The sequence below is a fragment of the Phragmites australis genome, chromosome 12 (genome assembly GCF_958298935.1).
Source record: "Phragmites australis chromosome 12, lpPhrAust1.1, whole genome shotgun sequence".
In the NCBI taxonomy this organism is placed as follows: domain Eukaryota; kingdom Viridiplantae; phylum Streptophyta; class Magnoliopsida; order Poales; family Poaceae; genus Phragmites; species Phragmites australis.
The window spans coordinates 4,360,381-4,378,870 of record NC_084932.1 but is presented as its reverse complement, the minus strand read 5'-3'; the positions used below and the strand labels follow the sequence as shown (position 1 = coordinate 4,378,870).

At 44.9% G+C, this 18,490-nt stretch overlaps 1 protein-coding gene and 1 pseudogene across 2 annotated transcripts; both read right to left on the bottom strand.

The window, feature by feature from the left end:
• Positions 1-6,311: 6,311 nt before the first annotated feature.
• On the bottom strand, positions 6,312-10,801 carry LOC133887469 (putative receptor-like protein kinase At3g47110). 2 transcript variants are annotated; one of them, XM_062327433.1, is made up of 4 exons: positions 10,629-10,801; positions 9,786-9,912; positions 6,960-9,667; positions 6,312-6,851 (listed from the first exon to the last, which is right to left on the bottom strand). In XM_062327433.1, the coding sequence occupies exons 3-4, from the start codon at positions 9,655-9,657 to the stop codon at positions 6,475-6,477; spliced, it is 3,075 nt and encodes a 1,024-aa protein (XP_062183417.1). In that variant the 5' UTR covers positions 9,658-9,667; positions 9,786-9,912; positions 10,629-10,801; the 3' UTR covers positions 6,312-6,474. The 2 variants fall into 2 exon arrangements, with proteins under 2 accessions (XP_062183417.1, XP_062183416.1); XM_062327432.1 differs by having other exon boundaries at positions 6,960-9,672; positions 10,629-10,800.
• A 1,618-nt stretch (positions 10,802-12,419) lies between these two features.
• On the bottom strand, positions 12,420-13,690 carry LOC133887462 (probable LRR receptor-like serine/threonine-protein kinase At3g47570; annotated as a pseudogene).
• Positions 13,691-18,490: the final 4,800 nt, after the last annotated feature.

Sequence of the window (18,490 nt, the reverse complement as noted above, 5' to 3'; positions counted from 1 at the left end):
AACACTATGAACTTGGAGGAGCGACTTATGTATTTAAGCGTATTTTGGTTGTAACAAGCTTTTGCTGTAAGGTTATAACAGATCAGTTTACCTATTTTTCCTCGATCGTTTTGCTGGCACGTACCGTGCTTTTTTTTGGTGAGCAAAGGGCTGGCGAGTTTTCAAGTAGTTCTTATATCTAGACAGGGTTCTCACAACCCCTTAGGTTTTACAAGAGGGTTTTTGCGCTATTGAGCAGAGATATAACTTAAGTTTTGTGATTACTGTGGTATGAGCTATGACTAGTTTTGAACACGCCCATCTAGGTTTTTAGTATGCTGATGTGAAGGTTCAAAGTAAATAGCTATACTAAACTCAAGAGGGATGCAGGGGAGGGGGCGTACCTTTGAGATTTTAGCCATGTGAATTACAGGGCCGGGTTTCCAGGGTTGCTAAGATTTCGGAGCCTCAATGCGACTGAGGCTTGAGGCCTTTGAGGTGCATAGGGGTTGCGCCTTAACACGACCGAGGCCTGAGGCCTTCGAGGTGCGGAGAGGTTGTGCCCTGACGCGATTGAGGCCTAGGGCCTTTGAGGTCGAGTCCAAAGATTCGAGTAATACTTTGTGTATTACAGAACACGGCCAAAGATTTAGTCTGGGTACACTCGTGCTTATATATCAGCTCCTTGTTTAAGTATAGGTTGGGGTTTCCTACACATAGTACTTGTGGAGTGCTTCTGCGTTCTAGGTGTCCTCGAAGGGGATCCCTTCCGTCTCCACCAAACGATAGGAGCCAGGCCCATTGTATTCGAGGACGAGGTAGGGGCCGTCTGATTTGCTCTGCAGTTTTCCCGGAGCTAGTGCGCGCCGACAGACTAGGTCTCTGAGTGCGAAGGTTTGCGGCACGATGTTGGGATTATACCATGACCTGGTTTCGGCGATGTAGCGATCAAGGTTCGGGATAGCATGGAGCCTCGTTCCTTTGTTGAGGTCAAGGGAAAGTTCCCTTTCTCTGGTGGTCTCCGGGAGTTGTACCGGAGGGATTGGCCCTTGATTTCTGTCAGGGTCATAACTTTGTCGCCGAATAAGAGTCTGAAGGGGGTGAAGCCGGTGGGGCGCGTGACTGTGGTGCGGCAGGACCATAGTACCTTTGGTAACTCTTCAATCCATAGGCTCTTAGCGAGGCCAACGATGCACCGATTAAGGCCTGAGAGGATGTTGCCTTTGGCACGCTCGACGATGCTCGATGATGCGGTGATCGACTCGGGGGAGGTCATGTGGGGACCATGTGAAAATGTTGAGGTTGGCTCACAAGGCAGCCGGGCTTCCTGCTCTGGAGTGAGATCTGCCCCAATCTGAAATGATCGGTCGGGGCAATTCGTATCCAATGGGATATGTTTGATGTTCCCCTCCAGCTGTGGCTTTAGAGAGTCATAGTGTTTAGGGCACTCTGTAGGGGGGGGGCTCCGACGGGTTCTTTGGCCACATTATGGACGTGGCATCTGTTGAGTGGGGTTGGGTGCCCGTACTCGATACGCCTAGCCAAGCCTTAATCGCCGTGGATGGAGATCAACCCTTGGGGACCTGGCATCTTTAAGTAGAGGAAGTTGTGATGGGGGATCGCTCCGAATTTGTTTAGAGTGCCCCTGCCTAGGATGGCATTGTACGGGTAGGGTACATCCACAATGTCGAAGGTGATCCCTTCGGTCCGCGCAGCGGGGCATTTGCTGAAGGTGACGGGCAGCTCTATCTGTCCCAAGACGTTGAGGGGAGCCCTGTTGAACCCTTGGAGGGGTCTCTAGGCCGGGGAGAGCCAATCCTGCGGGATGTAGAGCTGGTGAAAGGCATGTGCGAAGAGGAGATCAGCAAAGCTCCCTCGGTCTACCAGCACCCTCCAAACTTTAGCGGCAGCGATATCGATGGTGAGGACAAGGGCGTTAGTGTGGGGGAACTTTACCCCCCACGGTGTTGTTGGCGGAGAAGGTTACTAGGTTTCAACCCATTCTGGGGCCTGGTGGTGGAGGCTGGTTGCCCCGACATGGTGGACCCCACACACATAGTCTCACCACTGTCATTTAGAGGAGCCACCGGAGGTGCCTCCTCCTGTTATGGCTAGAACTACCTGTCTGGCTTGGTCTCTGTCGTTGATGTGCTGCAACGGAAGCGGTGGAGGCGGAGGGGGTAGTGCTAGCTGAGGAGGGTTCAGTAAGGACAGGTGATCAACTTGGTGGCCTGTGGCAGGCCTACGACCTTCGGGTCATTCGTTTTCGGGGGCCCTATCCCCCACCGCACGCACCGCCTGCCTCTCGAGGTACTCCCCTAGGAAGGTGATGAGGGTCTGGCAGTATTCGGTATTATGGGCATATTTGGCCCCGTGCAGAGTGCACCAGAACCCCTCTCCAAGTGGCCGGTCAGGGGCACACTATCGCTCGGGGTGAACCCCGATGTGGCCTCGACCGTGCCCCCTGGACAGAGGCGGGTTCAGAGCCCATGGCGCGTGGTTGATGTTGTGGATGCTGTGCCTCTGGCGCTACTAGGGCCTTCGCTCTCCAGGTCCTTCGTCCTTGTTGGAGCCCCTTTTCACTGACATAGGGGCGGGGCCTGGGAGGACCCAACTTGTGAGGTAGGCCTCGAGGGTTTAGCGGAAGGGCATGTGATGGCATTGGTCACGTCACGGCAGAGTCGCTCCTCCTCCGTGTGAGCATAATCCTCGAACATACTCATGAGGGCATTCACCGTGCGCATTGGGTGTTGGTGTAGCCACTCGAAGAGTGATCCGGAGGCCAGGCTTTGGGTCGCCGCATCGATGACTGATGATTCCGACATGCCTTTTTGTCTAGGCCTTGGTCTGGGAAAACCTCCAGAAGTAATCCCGGAGGGTTTCTCCTAGCTACTTCTTGACAGCGAATAGGCTCAACAAAGGTCCCTTGGAAGTTGTTGCAGAAAGCATCCGGGAGCTGGGACCAGGTGTAAATGGACCCTGGTTCCAATGCCCAGAACCATCGGAGGGCTACTCCCTCAAGGGCGAGGGGGAAGCACTTAGCCATGGCGGCCTGCCCACCACCATGGGCCTCTATGACGAGAGCGCACGAGTGGACGAACTCCTCTGGGTCCGAATCACCCCTGGATTTTGGAAGTTTTGGGGTTCGGAACCCGTCGGGGAAGGGCATGGCCTATACGCCTTCCTGTAGGGGTGAGTCAGAGTAAAGGATTGGGGCTTCGCGTCGGTGGAATCGGGGCTCAGCCACATGTGAAGTGTCTGGGGGTGACGCCCGGGTGCGGTATGGGGCACCGGCAGCGCCTTCAGCAGCCCCCAGAGCAGGGAGCTCTACGGCGTTAGCCGACCCAGGGGTGACCCTAGTTTGATGCGCAGCTCGAAGGGCCGCCTGTAGCTCCTCCAGTTGGGCTTGAAGGGCCGCCACATGTGCTTGCTAGCTAGTGGCGGCAGCCTGTACAGCTGCGGCATACGTCATGGCCCTTTGAGGTGCCACAATGTTGTCGCAATGCTGCTGCTATAGGGCCTCTGAACCGGTAGGAATTGCAGTGTCAATCGTAGTTGGGACCGCGGCTGCACCGGCAATGACCATGGCACCCCCGTTCCGCCCAAGCGTGGACTCGTTGTCGCCCCCGGTTGGGGTGTCGGCATCGGCGTAATGCGTGCTTGGCCACATCTGTCGTGCGGACTTTTGCACAGGTGTGGCCATGGAGCCAGCCGCTCGGGCTGTCACCTGGGTAGTTTTCTTTTTTGGTGTCATCTTACCTCTCATAATGCTTCTACGATACCCACGAACGGCGCTAGCTGTTGGTGAAAGAAAATATCTTCCACGAACAAGGTGCGTCGAGAACCAAATCACAAGAGTGGCTCAAGCTTTGAGAAGAAGTGGAGAGGATAAGATTACCTAGCGTTCTCAAAGAAGTCTCTCCCTTTGGCTTGATGGCCAAGGGTCAGTATTTATATTGATATTCAGAGTGTGAATGTACACATATGCCCATATGAGATTGGTAGAGGTACAAGTTGTCTACTGTACAACCAGGGCCTAAGGCCAGCCCCTTAAAATGGTACTATGGCTAGCAGTAGCGATTATCCCGGCAAGTGGCTCTAGCGGCCAGTCGTCTATTACGGCGTTGCACTGTCCAGTGTGTCAGGCGGCTACCACTTACACCAGCGTGTTAGGTGGCCTCCATTTGCTCCAGCATGTCAGGGCGGCCACCACTTGACCGACATTAAATGCCAAGTACATTATGACAGACACCACGTGGTCAGTGGGTCCCTCACCCCTCCTAAGCCTCCGGGCTTCGCCCCCTCCAGCAGTCAGCACCCCCGGTGGTTCCGGAGCGATCCTGAAGGTTTGGGCCTCCAAGATCGCTCTGGAGCCAAGGGTTCCGAAGGGGTCCTGAGCATGATGACCTTCGGGTTTTTAGACAGACGGAGCCAAGGGGTGTCGGGGGTCCCTGATGGTGACTCCCCCAACATGGGCCTCCTGCCAACAATGCGCCACAGAAGCTAGCGGTTGTGTGCGCAGGCCATGTAGCACCTCTTGGTACTCCAAGTGCCGACAGGCCCGTCCGGCAGACCGATTGCCGACAGGTCCTCGGCCCACGACCATGTGTATGCCATATGGGATGTCGGCATACGGAATGCCGACAGAACCTATTCCTGCAATTTCTAAGATTTGAATAATATTTTTGTAATTTTCCAATAAAATAATATTATTTTAAAAACATCGCTGCGGGGGAGCTGCAACGGCCGTGCGTAAGTGCGTTCCTCTTGAAGGACGAAGGTGTCCGGTCAGGTATGTTGGTTCATCAATCTTCGTTTTACTCTGATCCTACGAAGATGCAATAGCACCGATTCTTGCATTGATTTAGTTTTCACTTTGTGCAATTGTTTATTCATAGATTTGTAAGAAATGGAGAACGGACATTGCATTCATATTTTTCAAGTAGCACAAGTACTACTCTGAGAGTTCGATTCCACCAAAGAAGTCTTGGGTGGAGTTTCATCCAAAGAAATAATCCATAATCCAAGAAGACGCAAACAATGAGAAGAAGATTTTTAGAGCATTGACAATGATATAATCATAAAACGCTTCCAAGAGATGAAAAATCAAAGAATAGTATTTCCTGTATAATGGTATGTTGCATTTTCTCTCTTGTTATCTATTAATATATATGTATGACTTTGTATGAAAAAATAGTTATGATTATATTTGATTCATTTGCCTTTGCACATCTAACGCTTCTCCTATTTCTTCTCAGCGATGGATGATATTCTATCTCCATCTCCATACGTGACCAGAGAGGAAATTAAGAGGACCACGTGCCTGCCGGCAAGTTTCTCCCTTTGCCACCGTCCTCGCCTCTGGCAACGCCGCTCTCTGCCATGCTGGCCGGTAGGGTTAGGGCCCAGGGTTAAGGATCCAGGGCTTCGAGTTTGGGGGTTAGGATCCAGGATTTGTTGTAGCCCTTCCTCTGTTTGTCGTGTGTGCCTCTTAACAAGATGTGTTCAATAGGTGAGTTTCGATATCGTGATAATTGTTTTGGTTTGCTGTAAGATTAAATCTGAAATATTGGAGTTACTTTCATTTGTTCTTTAATGTTATTTGTATGATTCAGGTCAAGACCGATTAGAATGTTTGCAGTATAAAATTTACGTTGCAACATTTTGATTATTCAATGTGCAGCAATCGGAAACAACTTGTGCAACATAAAGTGTTAGGATGTTGCAATTGGATTAGCTTCTTTCAATATTGTATCAGGTGATTTGGGATGTTGCAATATTTATTTTGAGATGTGCAATAGTAATTTTTGAATGTTGCAATTGTTTAAGGTGGTTGATATATTTAGGGGTAAGAAACTTGATTTATAGTATCTGAGATCCTTTTCATGTCATTTTTCAGTGCGATTACGCAAGAAGTCGAGCTCACTTAAGATCTCTTACGCGAGCTCAAGGTCGAGTGACAACATGGGGTTTTACCCGAAAATGTTGCGTGCAACATGACGAGATGTTGCGGTGAGAATTTTTCTCTCAAAATCGGATGCATACAGTGAGCTATTTTGGTGCTTTTTTTATGTTGCAAATGTTGACTTCAGATGTTGCAAACGTTATTTTTCATGTTGCAATGGACCGTTGAAGCGTCTGATCCATCGGACATCTGGGCGCTAGCAGCTCGCATTATATATAGACTGTGTTCGTTAAAAAAGCATACACTACTTAAAAAAAAAGATGATCACTGCCGATTGTTGATTCAAAATTGGCATAGAATTAGTGGCAGTGATAACCATTGCCGCTTTTATCAGTTCTACTACTGGCAGTATATTACCTTACATATCTGCATCAAAGAGAACAAATATCTTACGGAGCCATCTTTCACCTAATTAATAGTACGAGAAATACTTGTTTATTTCAATAGAATAGAGAATAAGATATCACTTAACAAGAGAGAGAATTGATGTATCTTCTGTAAATTATTTAGGAAAAAACGAAGATCATTGATCAGCTTCTTCGGTTTCCCCTGAGATATGCATCCTTGATTCCATGGAGCTTTGCAGCCACCTCTTGCATGCTGATACGCTCATTCGGGGACGACTTGGTGCAACAGAGCCCAATGCGTAGCACCGAGATCAGACAGTGTACACCATTTTCCTTGACAGCCGCTGGAGTTTCTTGGCTGAGGTCCAACTCTTGTTGAAGCTGGGGATCAACAATCTCCAACACCCTATCAGGCATGTTCATCTCTGTGAACCTTGCAATGCTCAGACCTTCCTTAAACATGTCATCTGTTGGCCTTCTTCGGATGAGTAATTCGAGTAGAACAACACCAAAACTGTAAACATCTGCAGCAGTTGACACTTCACCACCCGCTGCATATTCTGTAGATGGTGTATAAGAAGAATTCAGTTCAAATATGCATGTTTCAAACAATTTTAAATAACACATGCAGATACACAAGACAAGATAAAAAAAATGGTCATCATTACCTGGAGCGACATATCCAATTGTTCCCTTTATTGCAATCGAATAAGTTGAGATTGAGTCACCGAAAGATGATGTTGTCGAATCAACTTTGAATCTTGCAAGACCAAAGTCTCCAACATGTGCTGTCAAATTGTCATCCAAAAGAATGTTGCTAGGCTTCAAATCACAATGAACAATAGTTCCTTGGTTGTTATGGTGGAGATATTCCAATGCATCTGCGACATCCACCACAATGCATAACCTTTGAGCCAAAGTAATGTGGCACAAGCCTGAAGAGTTTTCCTCATCTCCGTTTGAGTATAGTAGTTTATGTAAGTCCCCTCGTGGCATGAATTCATATATTAAAGCTTTGAAATCATTTCCTTCAGAATCGATACTTGAGCATGCAGTAAGGATAGGAACTAGATTGCGGTGCCTCACATTTCTCAAAGCATTGCATTCTGCAATGAAGCTCCTTTGTGCCCCTCTTGTCTCTAGGCTGAAAACTTTGACAGCAACCACATTTCCATCTTGAAACAACTCACCTCTGTACACATAACTGTATCTTCCTCTGCCGATTAAATTGGATGTGGAGAATCCATTAGTTGCTCTTGCAAGATCATTATAAGAAACTTTGGGAAAATTCCTACCAAAAGAAGGGAGGGACATAAATTTTCTCTTTTGTCTTTTCATGCACAATAACAAGACAACTGTAATGACCATAGCAAGTGACGCCACGCTTGCTAATGGGATCACTACTTTGAAAACTATCGATCGCATGTGCTTAGTTGTAGAACTTGGAGGTGTAACAGTGCATGCTGGAAGGTGAAGAACTGCTGGCCCTCCACAAAGCCCCTTATTTCCGTCAATCCTGATAGCAGTTGTGTTCTGGAATATACCTGTTTCAGGTACTTCACCATCAAGATGGTTAAATGACAAATCTAGTTGCTCAAGATACTGCAGACTACCAATAGACTGTGGTATGGATCCTGATAAGTGGTTGTGAGACATATTGAGTATTTCCAAGCTGCGCATGTTGCCTAGTGACGCTGGAATACTGCCGATAAGATAATTCTGGTCCAGCTCAATACCTTGCATACTTTCACAATTACCCAGCGTGTCAGGAATAGTATTGGACAGGTTATTTGACGAAAGAAACAGATAGTGTAGTTGTTTGGCATTGCCTATTTCAAGAGGTAGTGGTCCATCTAGGCTATTGAAAGATAACGAAATATATACTATTGTAGGAATGTTGAAAATCTCCTTTGGTATCCTACCATAGAGATTGTTATTGAAAATTCTCAATATTTCGAGGGCTTTGAGGTTTCCCAGACTTGGGGGTATCTTCCCTTTCAACTGGTTATAGTCTAGAGCGAGCTGTGCCAATTTAGATAAGCTCGAGAGGGAGGATGGAATATACCCAGTAAATAAGTTGTCAGATAAGTCTAATTCTTGCAAGTTTTTCAAAGTTCCTAGCCATTCTGGAATGGCACCTGTGAATTGATTTTCCCCGAACGATATAATATTCAGGCTACGATGGTTTGCTATACCAGTAGGAAAATCCCCCGATATTCTATTGCTTCCAATATACAACTCTTGAAGCTGATTCCCCGTGGAAAAGTTGCCAAATGAACTTGGTATCTCTCCTTCGAGCTGATTCCCATACAATGACAACGCACGCAGCTCAGTGCAGTTGTTTAGGCTATACATGAAATCCCAGTCTTGCTTGTCATGTGCCTGGAATTGATTCTCTTCCAGATTCAACCAGGTGAGTTCCTTTAGTTTTCCAATTGAACTAGGCACCACCCCAGTGAAATTATTAGATGACATGTCCACCGCGAATAGCTTAGTCGCATTTGTCAATGAACTTGGGATATGCCAATTAAAATGGTTGTCACCTAAATAAAAAAACTGTAGATTGGGCAATGAACTACCAAGATTGGATGGCAACTCTCCATTCAGATAATTGGAGGCAAGACTTAGTTTAACAAGAGAAGATAAATTAAGGATGGCTGGTTGAAACCTTCCCGATAGCTTATTTCCAGCAGAGTCAAATAATTGTAGCATGGGCAGCATCCCAATTTCACTCGGGATTTCTCCATTAATCTGATTAAAAGCGATATTGAGCCGAGTTAACGTTGTGATGTTAGACATGGAAGGGGGAATGGTTCCAGTGAGATTATTCTTGAAAATCTGAAAGTCATGAAGGCGAGGAGGCAGATTGGCATATGTAGGCAGTTGTCCAACAAGGCGATTGCCATCCAGCCATAGCATATTGAGATTGGAACAATTTGCAAAGTCAGGTATCTCACCTTGAAATGTGTTATTACTCAAGTAGAGATATCGGATGCGACGTAAACGACCAAGGGAGGGAGGGATTTTTCCACTGAATATGTTTGTCGCTAGGAATAGGTGTTTTAGGAACGTTAGGTTCCCGAGTGAAGGAGAGATGTGCCCGACTAAACCTCGATTTCCAAGGTCAAGAGAAGTGACACGGCGCGGGATCTTCCTCCTGCACATGACACCTTCCCAATTGCAGAAATGGGTGCTATCATTCCAAGACAACAAGACTTGCTGTGGGTCGAGACTGATTGCCTTCTTGAATTCAAGTAGTGACAAGCGATCGGTCTCGTTTCCATATAAGGAGCTGCAGATGATGAGTTGTGCACTTAAAGCCATGAGCACCAAAAGAAGTTGTCCGACCATAGCACTAGCCGTCATGGCTGCTTAGCTACCCTGATTGAACGAAGTGAAATTTTAGAATATTTTTTCTGACCGGAGTGAAATTTTAGATAGTCCATAAACATTCACATTTAGGAAAAAATAAAAATAAAATCCTCGTGCAGTACCTGAATGACTCGATGCCTTTTTTCTACCCCAGATTTTCCCTTGTGGGAACTCACGTTCTGTTCGATCGCTCAGCAGTGTTGAACACAAAGTGAAAGTCTCCACTACAGGATGAATATTATGTATGACCTGCCATTCAGAGTTGACATGAGAATTTGCTTCAGAACCTTACAATTGTAGTACAAGGATCACATTGCTGAAAGAACAAAAAAAAGGAGCCTCAAGGATCAAAGAATCAGAGAAAGGGGACATCTAGCGGCAGCTGATCAAATCAGTTCCAGGACACAAACTAGTTTTCTGATCAGCTGACAGCCTCTGCACTAGTGCACTGCGCACTGCAAGCCGTGAGCACTAAGAGTTCTGTTCAAATTGCAGTGACCTTTGGCTAGTTTAGCTGCCTTGGTTGAATTCAGATCATGACAACATGCACAGATGAAAAAACTAGGGAAAGTTTCAGATAAATATTAATAAGGAACTATTGCCAGCAAGTACACATTCAGATTCTTTGAATGTGAAGTACCCGGCGGTGTTTTTTCTTTTCATTTCTACTACTTGAGCTTTTCCTTTGTCTGAAGACTTGAAATTTCTGTTGTTCAACAAGATAGAACACAAAAGTAACACTGCCGGTTACTACATAAAGTTTAACTATCATATACAAATAGCTAGCTAGATAGGTAGCACACAAATAGCATCCGATCGGCAACACACGTGCAGTTTGTGAACAAAATTAAAGCTTAAAGCTAAACGAATTAGATTATTAGCTAGGGAGGAAAATCAACGAAGCCGTGCTATCTCGACAACAAATTAAAACGGCCGGGGATAGGAAGTAAACAAGAGGTGCTTACAGCTAGTACTGTTGGTGCATGCAGCGACCATCGCTCCGAGAAGCTAGCGGTTCAGTGACCCGAACGGCCGCGTGGCGCAAGCACCGATAGAGAGATTGCTGGTGATCAACGGGGCATCATGCCGGGATGAGGAAGCTACATATATGTAGATAGATAGATGCAGCAGGTGTTCCTTGATTTTAATTCAGTTAAACTCGTCAAAGACGGTTGCCGTGGTGACCCAATTTCCACGAAGAAAAGAGAGAAAGCGCCATCCATGAGACTATTGCCAAAGATGAAAGCTCCGTTGATGCGTAAACTTCACGGGCCTATTTTAATTCCGCTATTTAGACGATGAGCTGTTGACATGGTGACCTCCCAATCAACACAGCTGTTATTGACAAGGTACTACAGAAAGTGGAGGCGGCTTGACTTGCCATGCGCGCGCGCGAGCACACATACACAGCAGAGCAGCAATCAATTAGCTCTAGAGAATATAGTGTGCTGATGTCCTCCGATGATCTTGAAAGGGGAGAGTACAACGATTTGTCCAACTACATTTTTCTCCTTGAACCCACACATGTATTCAAACCAATCACCAGTGTTAATACAGAGAGGATTGTGTTCAAAAGTTGATTAGAAATCCATAGTTGTAGTAGAAAAACAAATTACACAAAAAGAAAGAAAAAATAAAATAGACAAAGACTATCATCCCAAAATTATTTTAGTTGTCTCTATTGGTATTATATATAGGTAATAAACTTGTGGTCCTATATACCTCAGGGATCAAGCATTTGACCTGAAAAGTTGCGGATGAGATGAAAAAAGCGCCACAATTTCTTCCTTTCCTCCTTCGTCCTGAGAATGAGTCCACCCATTTCCCCCCTCTCTTTCACCCTCTGCTGCTACTGCTGCGCGAAGCCATGCCCATACGGGATAGGGCGCGGCAGAGATCAAATGGCGCGGGTAGAGAGGAAGGACCTAGTCGTCTCTGCTGATGTTGATCGAACGTGGGGTCGCTGAAGGGGAGCGGGCAGTGGCGGCGGCAAGATTCGACGCTCGTTAGGCCTCCTCTCTCAGGCCCAGCAGAGATTGGACGGAATTAGGCCTTGTTGACCACGGGAGCTCCTTCGGCTTGCTGGAGATGTGGAATATTCAGCGATCATAACATATGCGATATATACGTTGTTGCTTTTATTCAATATCCGAAGAAGTATTTGCATCCGACATAGTTTGTATTCGACTCGTCACATATTTGATTTATATCAATCTGTATTCATGATCAAAACTATCCGTATCCATATCTGTATTCGGCATTATCCATTCCCGACTTCAACTTCGAGTAAAAAAATAGGATAGGATATAGGATCAATGATATCCGTCTGTATCCGAACCGATTGCACCTCTACTCGTGGGTTTCCTGGCTAGCCCAGAAAAAACATTTTCCAAGATCATCTCAAGAGAAACAAATCACGACTCAGAACAATAATATTAACGATAATATGTTTTGTTCAATGCCCACATAAATACTCTATCCTAGAATTACTTAAGGAAAGCTAGGGTTGGCCGGATAAATGGGCTGAGCTAGAGAGTATGGGGGCATTAGACAAACATTGTAAGTTATCGGGTAGACCTGTAAGCAGATTATAAAACTCATGCCCGACTCACTACTTCGTAGGTACCCGACCCTCTATGCCCGTCGGCAAACGACCATGCCCAACTCCATAGGACGTGGTACCCAAAGGTACCCGAACTCACGGGCAGGATTGCCATTCCTAATTTGTAGTTTGCAAAACCAAATATGTGATCTCGATGTTTTTATCATGCTCATACTTTGCTCACCTCCCAACCAATGAATGGTTACAGATTATCTTCTTCAAGGTAAGCACTGGAACAAATACATATATGTTGTAAAAGCAAACTAGCAAACACGTTTCAGTTTGCTTTATCAGCAGTACTACTGACACTACATAAAATGTACCGCAGCACCTTGCTATTTGTAACAAGGAAGTACTTTCTTACAAAGCCATTTGTCACGTACGCAATACAAAGAACCACCACGTGTGTATCCGAAAGAGTAATGATCGATCTCACTAAACAGCAACCGGCACACACATTCTATGTGATGTGAGTGTTGATAACTTTTCAGTAAATTGTTCAGAAATTACTGAACCGCGCCTTCAGTTTCCTCTAAGATATGCATCCCTGATCCCATGCAGCTTGGTAGCCACCTCCTGCGCTCGCTGGGGGATGGCATTGTGCAACACAATCCAATGTTAAGCGCAGAGATCAGACATCGTGCACCTTTTACCTCGACAGCTTCTGGAGTTTCTTGGCCGGGGTACGGTTCTTGTAGCATCTGGGGATCAACAATCTCCAATACCCTGTCAGGGAAGTTGATCTCTGCAAACCTTGCAATGTTCAATCCGTCCTTAAATATGTCATCTGTTGGCTTCCTTCGGATGAATGTTTAAGGAGAACAACTCCGAAGCTGTAAACATCTGCGGCTGTTGAGATTTGGACACCCCCTGCACACTCTGTAGATAGTGTAATATATGAAGAGTTCAGTTCCAATTCACATGTTCAAGTAAGAGTGTAAATAAAAATATACGGCAACATAATACAAGATGAAATTAGCCACTACCTGGAGACATATCCAATGGTTCCCCGTACTGCAATCGAAGAGGTTGAGTTTGTATCACCGAGAGATGATGCTGTCGGATCGACTTTGAATCTTGCAAGGCCAAAGTCTCCTACGTGAGCTGTCATGTTCTCATCTAGAAGAATGTTGCTAGGCTTCAGATCACAATGAACAATAGTTCCTTGGTTGCTATGGTGCAGGTATTCCAATGCATCCGATACATCAACCATAATGTTTAACCTTTGAGCCAGTGTAATGTGGTTCAAATTTGAGGAGTATTCATCATCTCCGGTTGAGTATAGCAATTTGTACAAGTCCCCTCTTGGCATGAATTCGTATATTAGAGCTTTGAAATCATTTCCTTCGGAATCGATACTTGATGATGGCCGGTGCTTCTTGATGAATGCTTTCTCCCGGGATGTTGTTCGTCTCCCGCCTCCTTCCGCTGCTGCAGAAATATCAGAGGGCAATCTTCGGGCACCAGATGGCAGGCTGATGAATCCAACATGGCTCTTCCCTTCTGAATGAACTGTTGCAGATGAACTCTGATCCTGATGAGTCTGAATGAATCGGATGCTCCACACTTGTAGGAAATCTATAGTTCTGTAGTGCTCATATGGACTGCTGCAAAGAAGCAAAAGATCGGCTACATGATGAAGTTCTATAGTCATGACGTGTATCAAACTGAAATGGAAAAATTTAATAGTGTTCTAAAAGACATGTATGCATGTATTGATGGACGACATAATTGTCATTTTGGTTACTGTATCGAGTTATGGATTACTTAATGCTTCTTTAGTTCTTTTGTCTTGTTGGTGACAGTACATTAACGGTGTCCTGTTGGTTGAACATGATCTCTTTCTCTGAAAATGCAATGATGTTAATTAGCTAGGCTGCTAGGTTTGTTCAGATAAGGTAATGAGATGTGATCTCTTTGTATCAAATCTGTTGGCTAGCGATTTAGCTATGCCATCTAAGTTAGTGAGATGTGATCCTATAAAATGAGATGATGTATCTTTTGCTATTTAATTATGTATTTTAGTATTTTAGAAATATGCTACAAGTTTAATCGGATGATAAACGTGGTACAAAATGGTAAACAGTGCACCCAAAACAGTTGAGGGTATTACAGACTTTTAACATGCACAAACAGCAATCCAACCAACCCAGAATCCAAATTACCAAAAAGCCCTTAGCTTTTGGACCCCTAGCTTTCCACAATCCAGAATCCAAAAACTGCTTTTCAGAATCTACAACTGAAATAAACAGACCCGTAGTTGCTATGGTGCAAGTATTCCAATGCATCTGATACATCAACCATAATGCTTAACCTTTGAGCCAATGTAATGTGGTTCAAATTTGAAGAGTTTTCCTCATCTCCGGTTGAGTATAGCAATTTGTACAAGTCCCCACTTGGCATGAATTCGTATATTAGAGCTTTGAAATCATTTCCTTCGGAATCGATACTTGATCATGCAGTGAGGATAGGAACTAGATTGCGGTGCCTCACATTTCTCAAAGTATTGCATTCTGCAATGAAGCTCTATGGTGCCCCTCTAGTCTCTAGGCTGAAAACTTTGACAGCAACCACATTTCTATCTGTTTCAACTCACCTCTGTACACATAACCGTATCTTCCTCTACCAATTAAATTGGATGCCGAGAATCCATCAGTCGCTGTAGCAACATCGTTATAAGAAACTTTGGAAAAATTCCTACCAAAAAAGGGAGGGACATAAAATTTCTCTTCCGACCACGCCAGCTCGCCGACACACGGGCCCGCACCACCCCTTCGTGAACCTCCCGTTGCCCGCGTCCTCACGCTCGTCCATACCTCACTGTCTCCCCTCTCCTGGTCTCTCGCTGTCCTGTCGCATCAGCGCCGAAGTGAGCACCACAAGTAGCACGTGCGTGCGAGGAACCTGCCGTCCGGCCGTCCAGGTCGCAGCCTTTGACCTGAGAAGTGAGAACCCGCTGTCGACGACGACTTCGGAGTTCGACGCTGCCATGGCTGGGAACTCTGCTCGTCCCGTCCCATCTCTCCCTCTCTCGTCACTTTTTCGCCGTTGTAGCCACACCGCGACCACACCGAGCTCGCACCACAGCTTCCCGCTTCCCCACCGTCGGATCTCGTCACCATCAAGAAAAATCTCGCTTCCCCACGATTATTTTTAGAAATTTTTTACGTGGTCTCGGACGAACTTGAGCTATCTATTTTTTAATTGAATGGTCTATATTGGTTAGAATACTACCTATTATTTAGAGTTAGTATAAGTAATATGTGAGAGAAGTATATGTAGTATAAGGGTATTTTTGAAAAAAAAAAGAAATAGCATATTAGTTATATAATGCAAATTCATAGGTTTTATGTTTAGACTGGCCTGAATACTGATTATTTGGTTGAATGATTATTTGGGGATTAGGTATAAAAAAATTGCAATGCCCTTCAATGGTATGGTAGGTAAATATTAACATTACTGTTGTAATTACAGAAATGTCCAATCACGTGGACGATCAGATTAAATTTATACTAACTCCTGCCTACAGATAGTATAGACCACTGTAAAAGAGCTCTATTTTTAAGGCTGGCGAGCAGAAATCCCGCGTTGATATCCCGCACTGTGGCACGTGGCTTAGCTTCGGAAGCTGGATGTGAGATCCCGCGTTGAGCAGCCGCTCCGATGCGTACAAGCCACTTCCCCTCTTCCTCTGCAAATGGAACCCAAATAGCAGCGTTGAGATTTCAATTAACTCGAGAGTCCCTCGGAGGAAGAACAAAAAAGTGTGATGCCTTCCCGTTCTTAAGTGTGAATGCGGAGTGCATGTCAAGGTGAAACAAGCTAGGCATCCTTTCACGGCTGCTCGTGCTTACTATACTTGTGTGAATTCTCATGTAAGTGTATAGTAACCGATTGATAGTAATCATGCTACTATATGGTTGTTGATTTTTTTTTTCATAATTTGACAGGAGAATATGAATGCTTATTTTTTCAATGAATTGATGGTTCGGAGAAGTATGATCTAAGAATCTGTCTATTCCTATATTAGGATCATCATAGTAGTTTGTATCATCTGTTTAAGCGTTGGATGCCTCCTCCATTGAACCCACCAAAAATGACTGAGGAAGAGGAGGAAGCTAGTGCTAGGCACCAAAGGAACCCCCTTGTGACATTGTGGTGTCCGTGCCAAGCTTCAGCATCTGCTGGAGAGGTTGACATATACTCATTTCTTCCATTGCTCGAGATGGGATCATGTAAGTGAGGAACCATGTCACTCGAACTAACGAAATTATAATCTTGATATGCTAATTTCAACATGTGTGCAGGATGGACAGGCTTCGTGCAACTTTGAACAATTCATATATGGTATGAAGCCATATTGGCTAGAGGAGGAGGAACATGCAGAATACAAGTCATATGAGGAGAAGATGTCATGCGATGTGAACCGACTGATAAAGTGTCAGTGTGGGGTCCCACCTCATGAGGGTGTAGTGCCATATGAGCTCAGTCAGGGATACTTTTGTGGTAACACTGTCAGCGATGATTGGGTGACTATGCGAATTGTGGTAGCTTTGGTGTCAATTTTGAAAATTCTAACTTGTACATACTATGTAGCAGAAGACACAGAGATGCAATTGGAAGAGCTCCATTTGTTGTAGTGAATTGTTGGAACATATCTACTCACTCGCACCCTTAGACAAGAACAGCATAATTCAAAAGATTAAGAATGAAATGAGAAATAGGTATGGTGTGCCATCTCCATCGTGGGATGTTTTGAGCTAAATTATTAGAGAGAAAAAAGTATGTATGGAGGAGGCTTTGATGTTGTAAAGAAAGAATCGTGACAAGTATCCGCCACCATATGAAGGGTCTGAGGAAGCGCGAGAAGGCACGTCAGGTGCGTGAAACGAGACTAGATGCTGCGAGGAAGGGCAAGTATCCCCCAATGCACTCAATAGACTAGCGGTTGTAATTGGGTTGTTTACATTCTTTAAGACATGTTAGGTTTAGAGGCGATACATGGCTAGGTTAGTAGGGAAGTGTACCGTATATGCCATCGTGTGTGTTAGTTGTAATATTACTATGAACTTTATGTTAATAGTAGACGTCCAACTTTACTAATAAAATTAACTGCTTGTACTGCTTGTCCGATTGAATCATTTGTAACCTTTCCAGACATAAACATTTTAGACATAGCTTTTTTAGACGTAGTGTTTTCAGATACAACCTTTTAAGACATAACATTTTTTTAGACATAGCCTTTTTTCAAACATAGCATTTTCAGATGTAACCTTTCAGATATAGTATTTTTAGACATAATCCTTTTAGACATAGTCTTTTCAGATAACAGACCACTCTAGATAGAGGAATTAATTGCTTTTACCAACTATTTTCTATGAACTGTTTATGAATCAGCATGAATTTTCTGTATAACTAGGAGTGCGGAGGCCATTCATAGAATGAGACCAATCGTCTGGACCTCTTCTAATCGTACTAAAATGGCCTCCGATCCTTAAAAAAATATTTGCCGGCCGCTACACTGCTGGGTGGAGACCATTGTAGGCTGAAGAAGTTAGACACCTTAGGAGGTTCGAATGAGTGCTTCGCGTTTTCTCACGGCTGATGCAAATCCATCTGCCGGCCGGTGAAAGCCTTCGGCTCGCCAGAAGAAAAGGTGGCAAGAAGTCTTCACGGGCCGTCGAGAGACCCGCGAAGACTTTTTGTTCATGTTAAAAAATTGCTACACTACTCAATAGTCAATCAGTGAACTTCTCGTACTCTTCAATAGAGTGTTTCTTTTGTCTCCATCGATCAGCCAACTTACGGCTCCTTCAATTTGTTCAGTTCGAACCTCCTACCTAACTTAGATTATTAGCGAGGATAAAGTACGTATAGTATATTCCAGCACTACTGGCGTGAGAAACACAAGAATTATGACGAATATTCACATATCTTTCCATATCTCTCGTGCATATGTCTGAGCAATATACCATGTAGCAAGTGTTATTTTTTCTAAAGAAAACAAGGGCTGGAGCTGTGTCATCATTTAAGAAGAATAGAATTACAACACCGGGCCTCTCAATCCTGAGAGGAAGAAACCATGCAAAATATAATTGAAAGACCGTTCGCAAACCGGAACGGCACCTCAAAGCAGAAACCAAGCCCCTAAGCTCCCACAACAACAACTGACTTGCTAAGGACAATCAAACAATACTAGGCCACCCTCGCGATAGCACCTCCGAC

Coding starts and splice junctions, on each gene's coding strand:
- LOC133887469 (XM_062327433.1), bottom strand. CDS start 9,657: ATGACGGCTAGTGCTATGGTCGGACAACTTCTTTTGGTGCTCATGGCT. Junction 6,852..6,959: donor AATTGGATATGTCGCTCCAG/GTAATGATGACC, acceptor CACCATCTACAG/AATATGCAGCGGGTGGTGAA.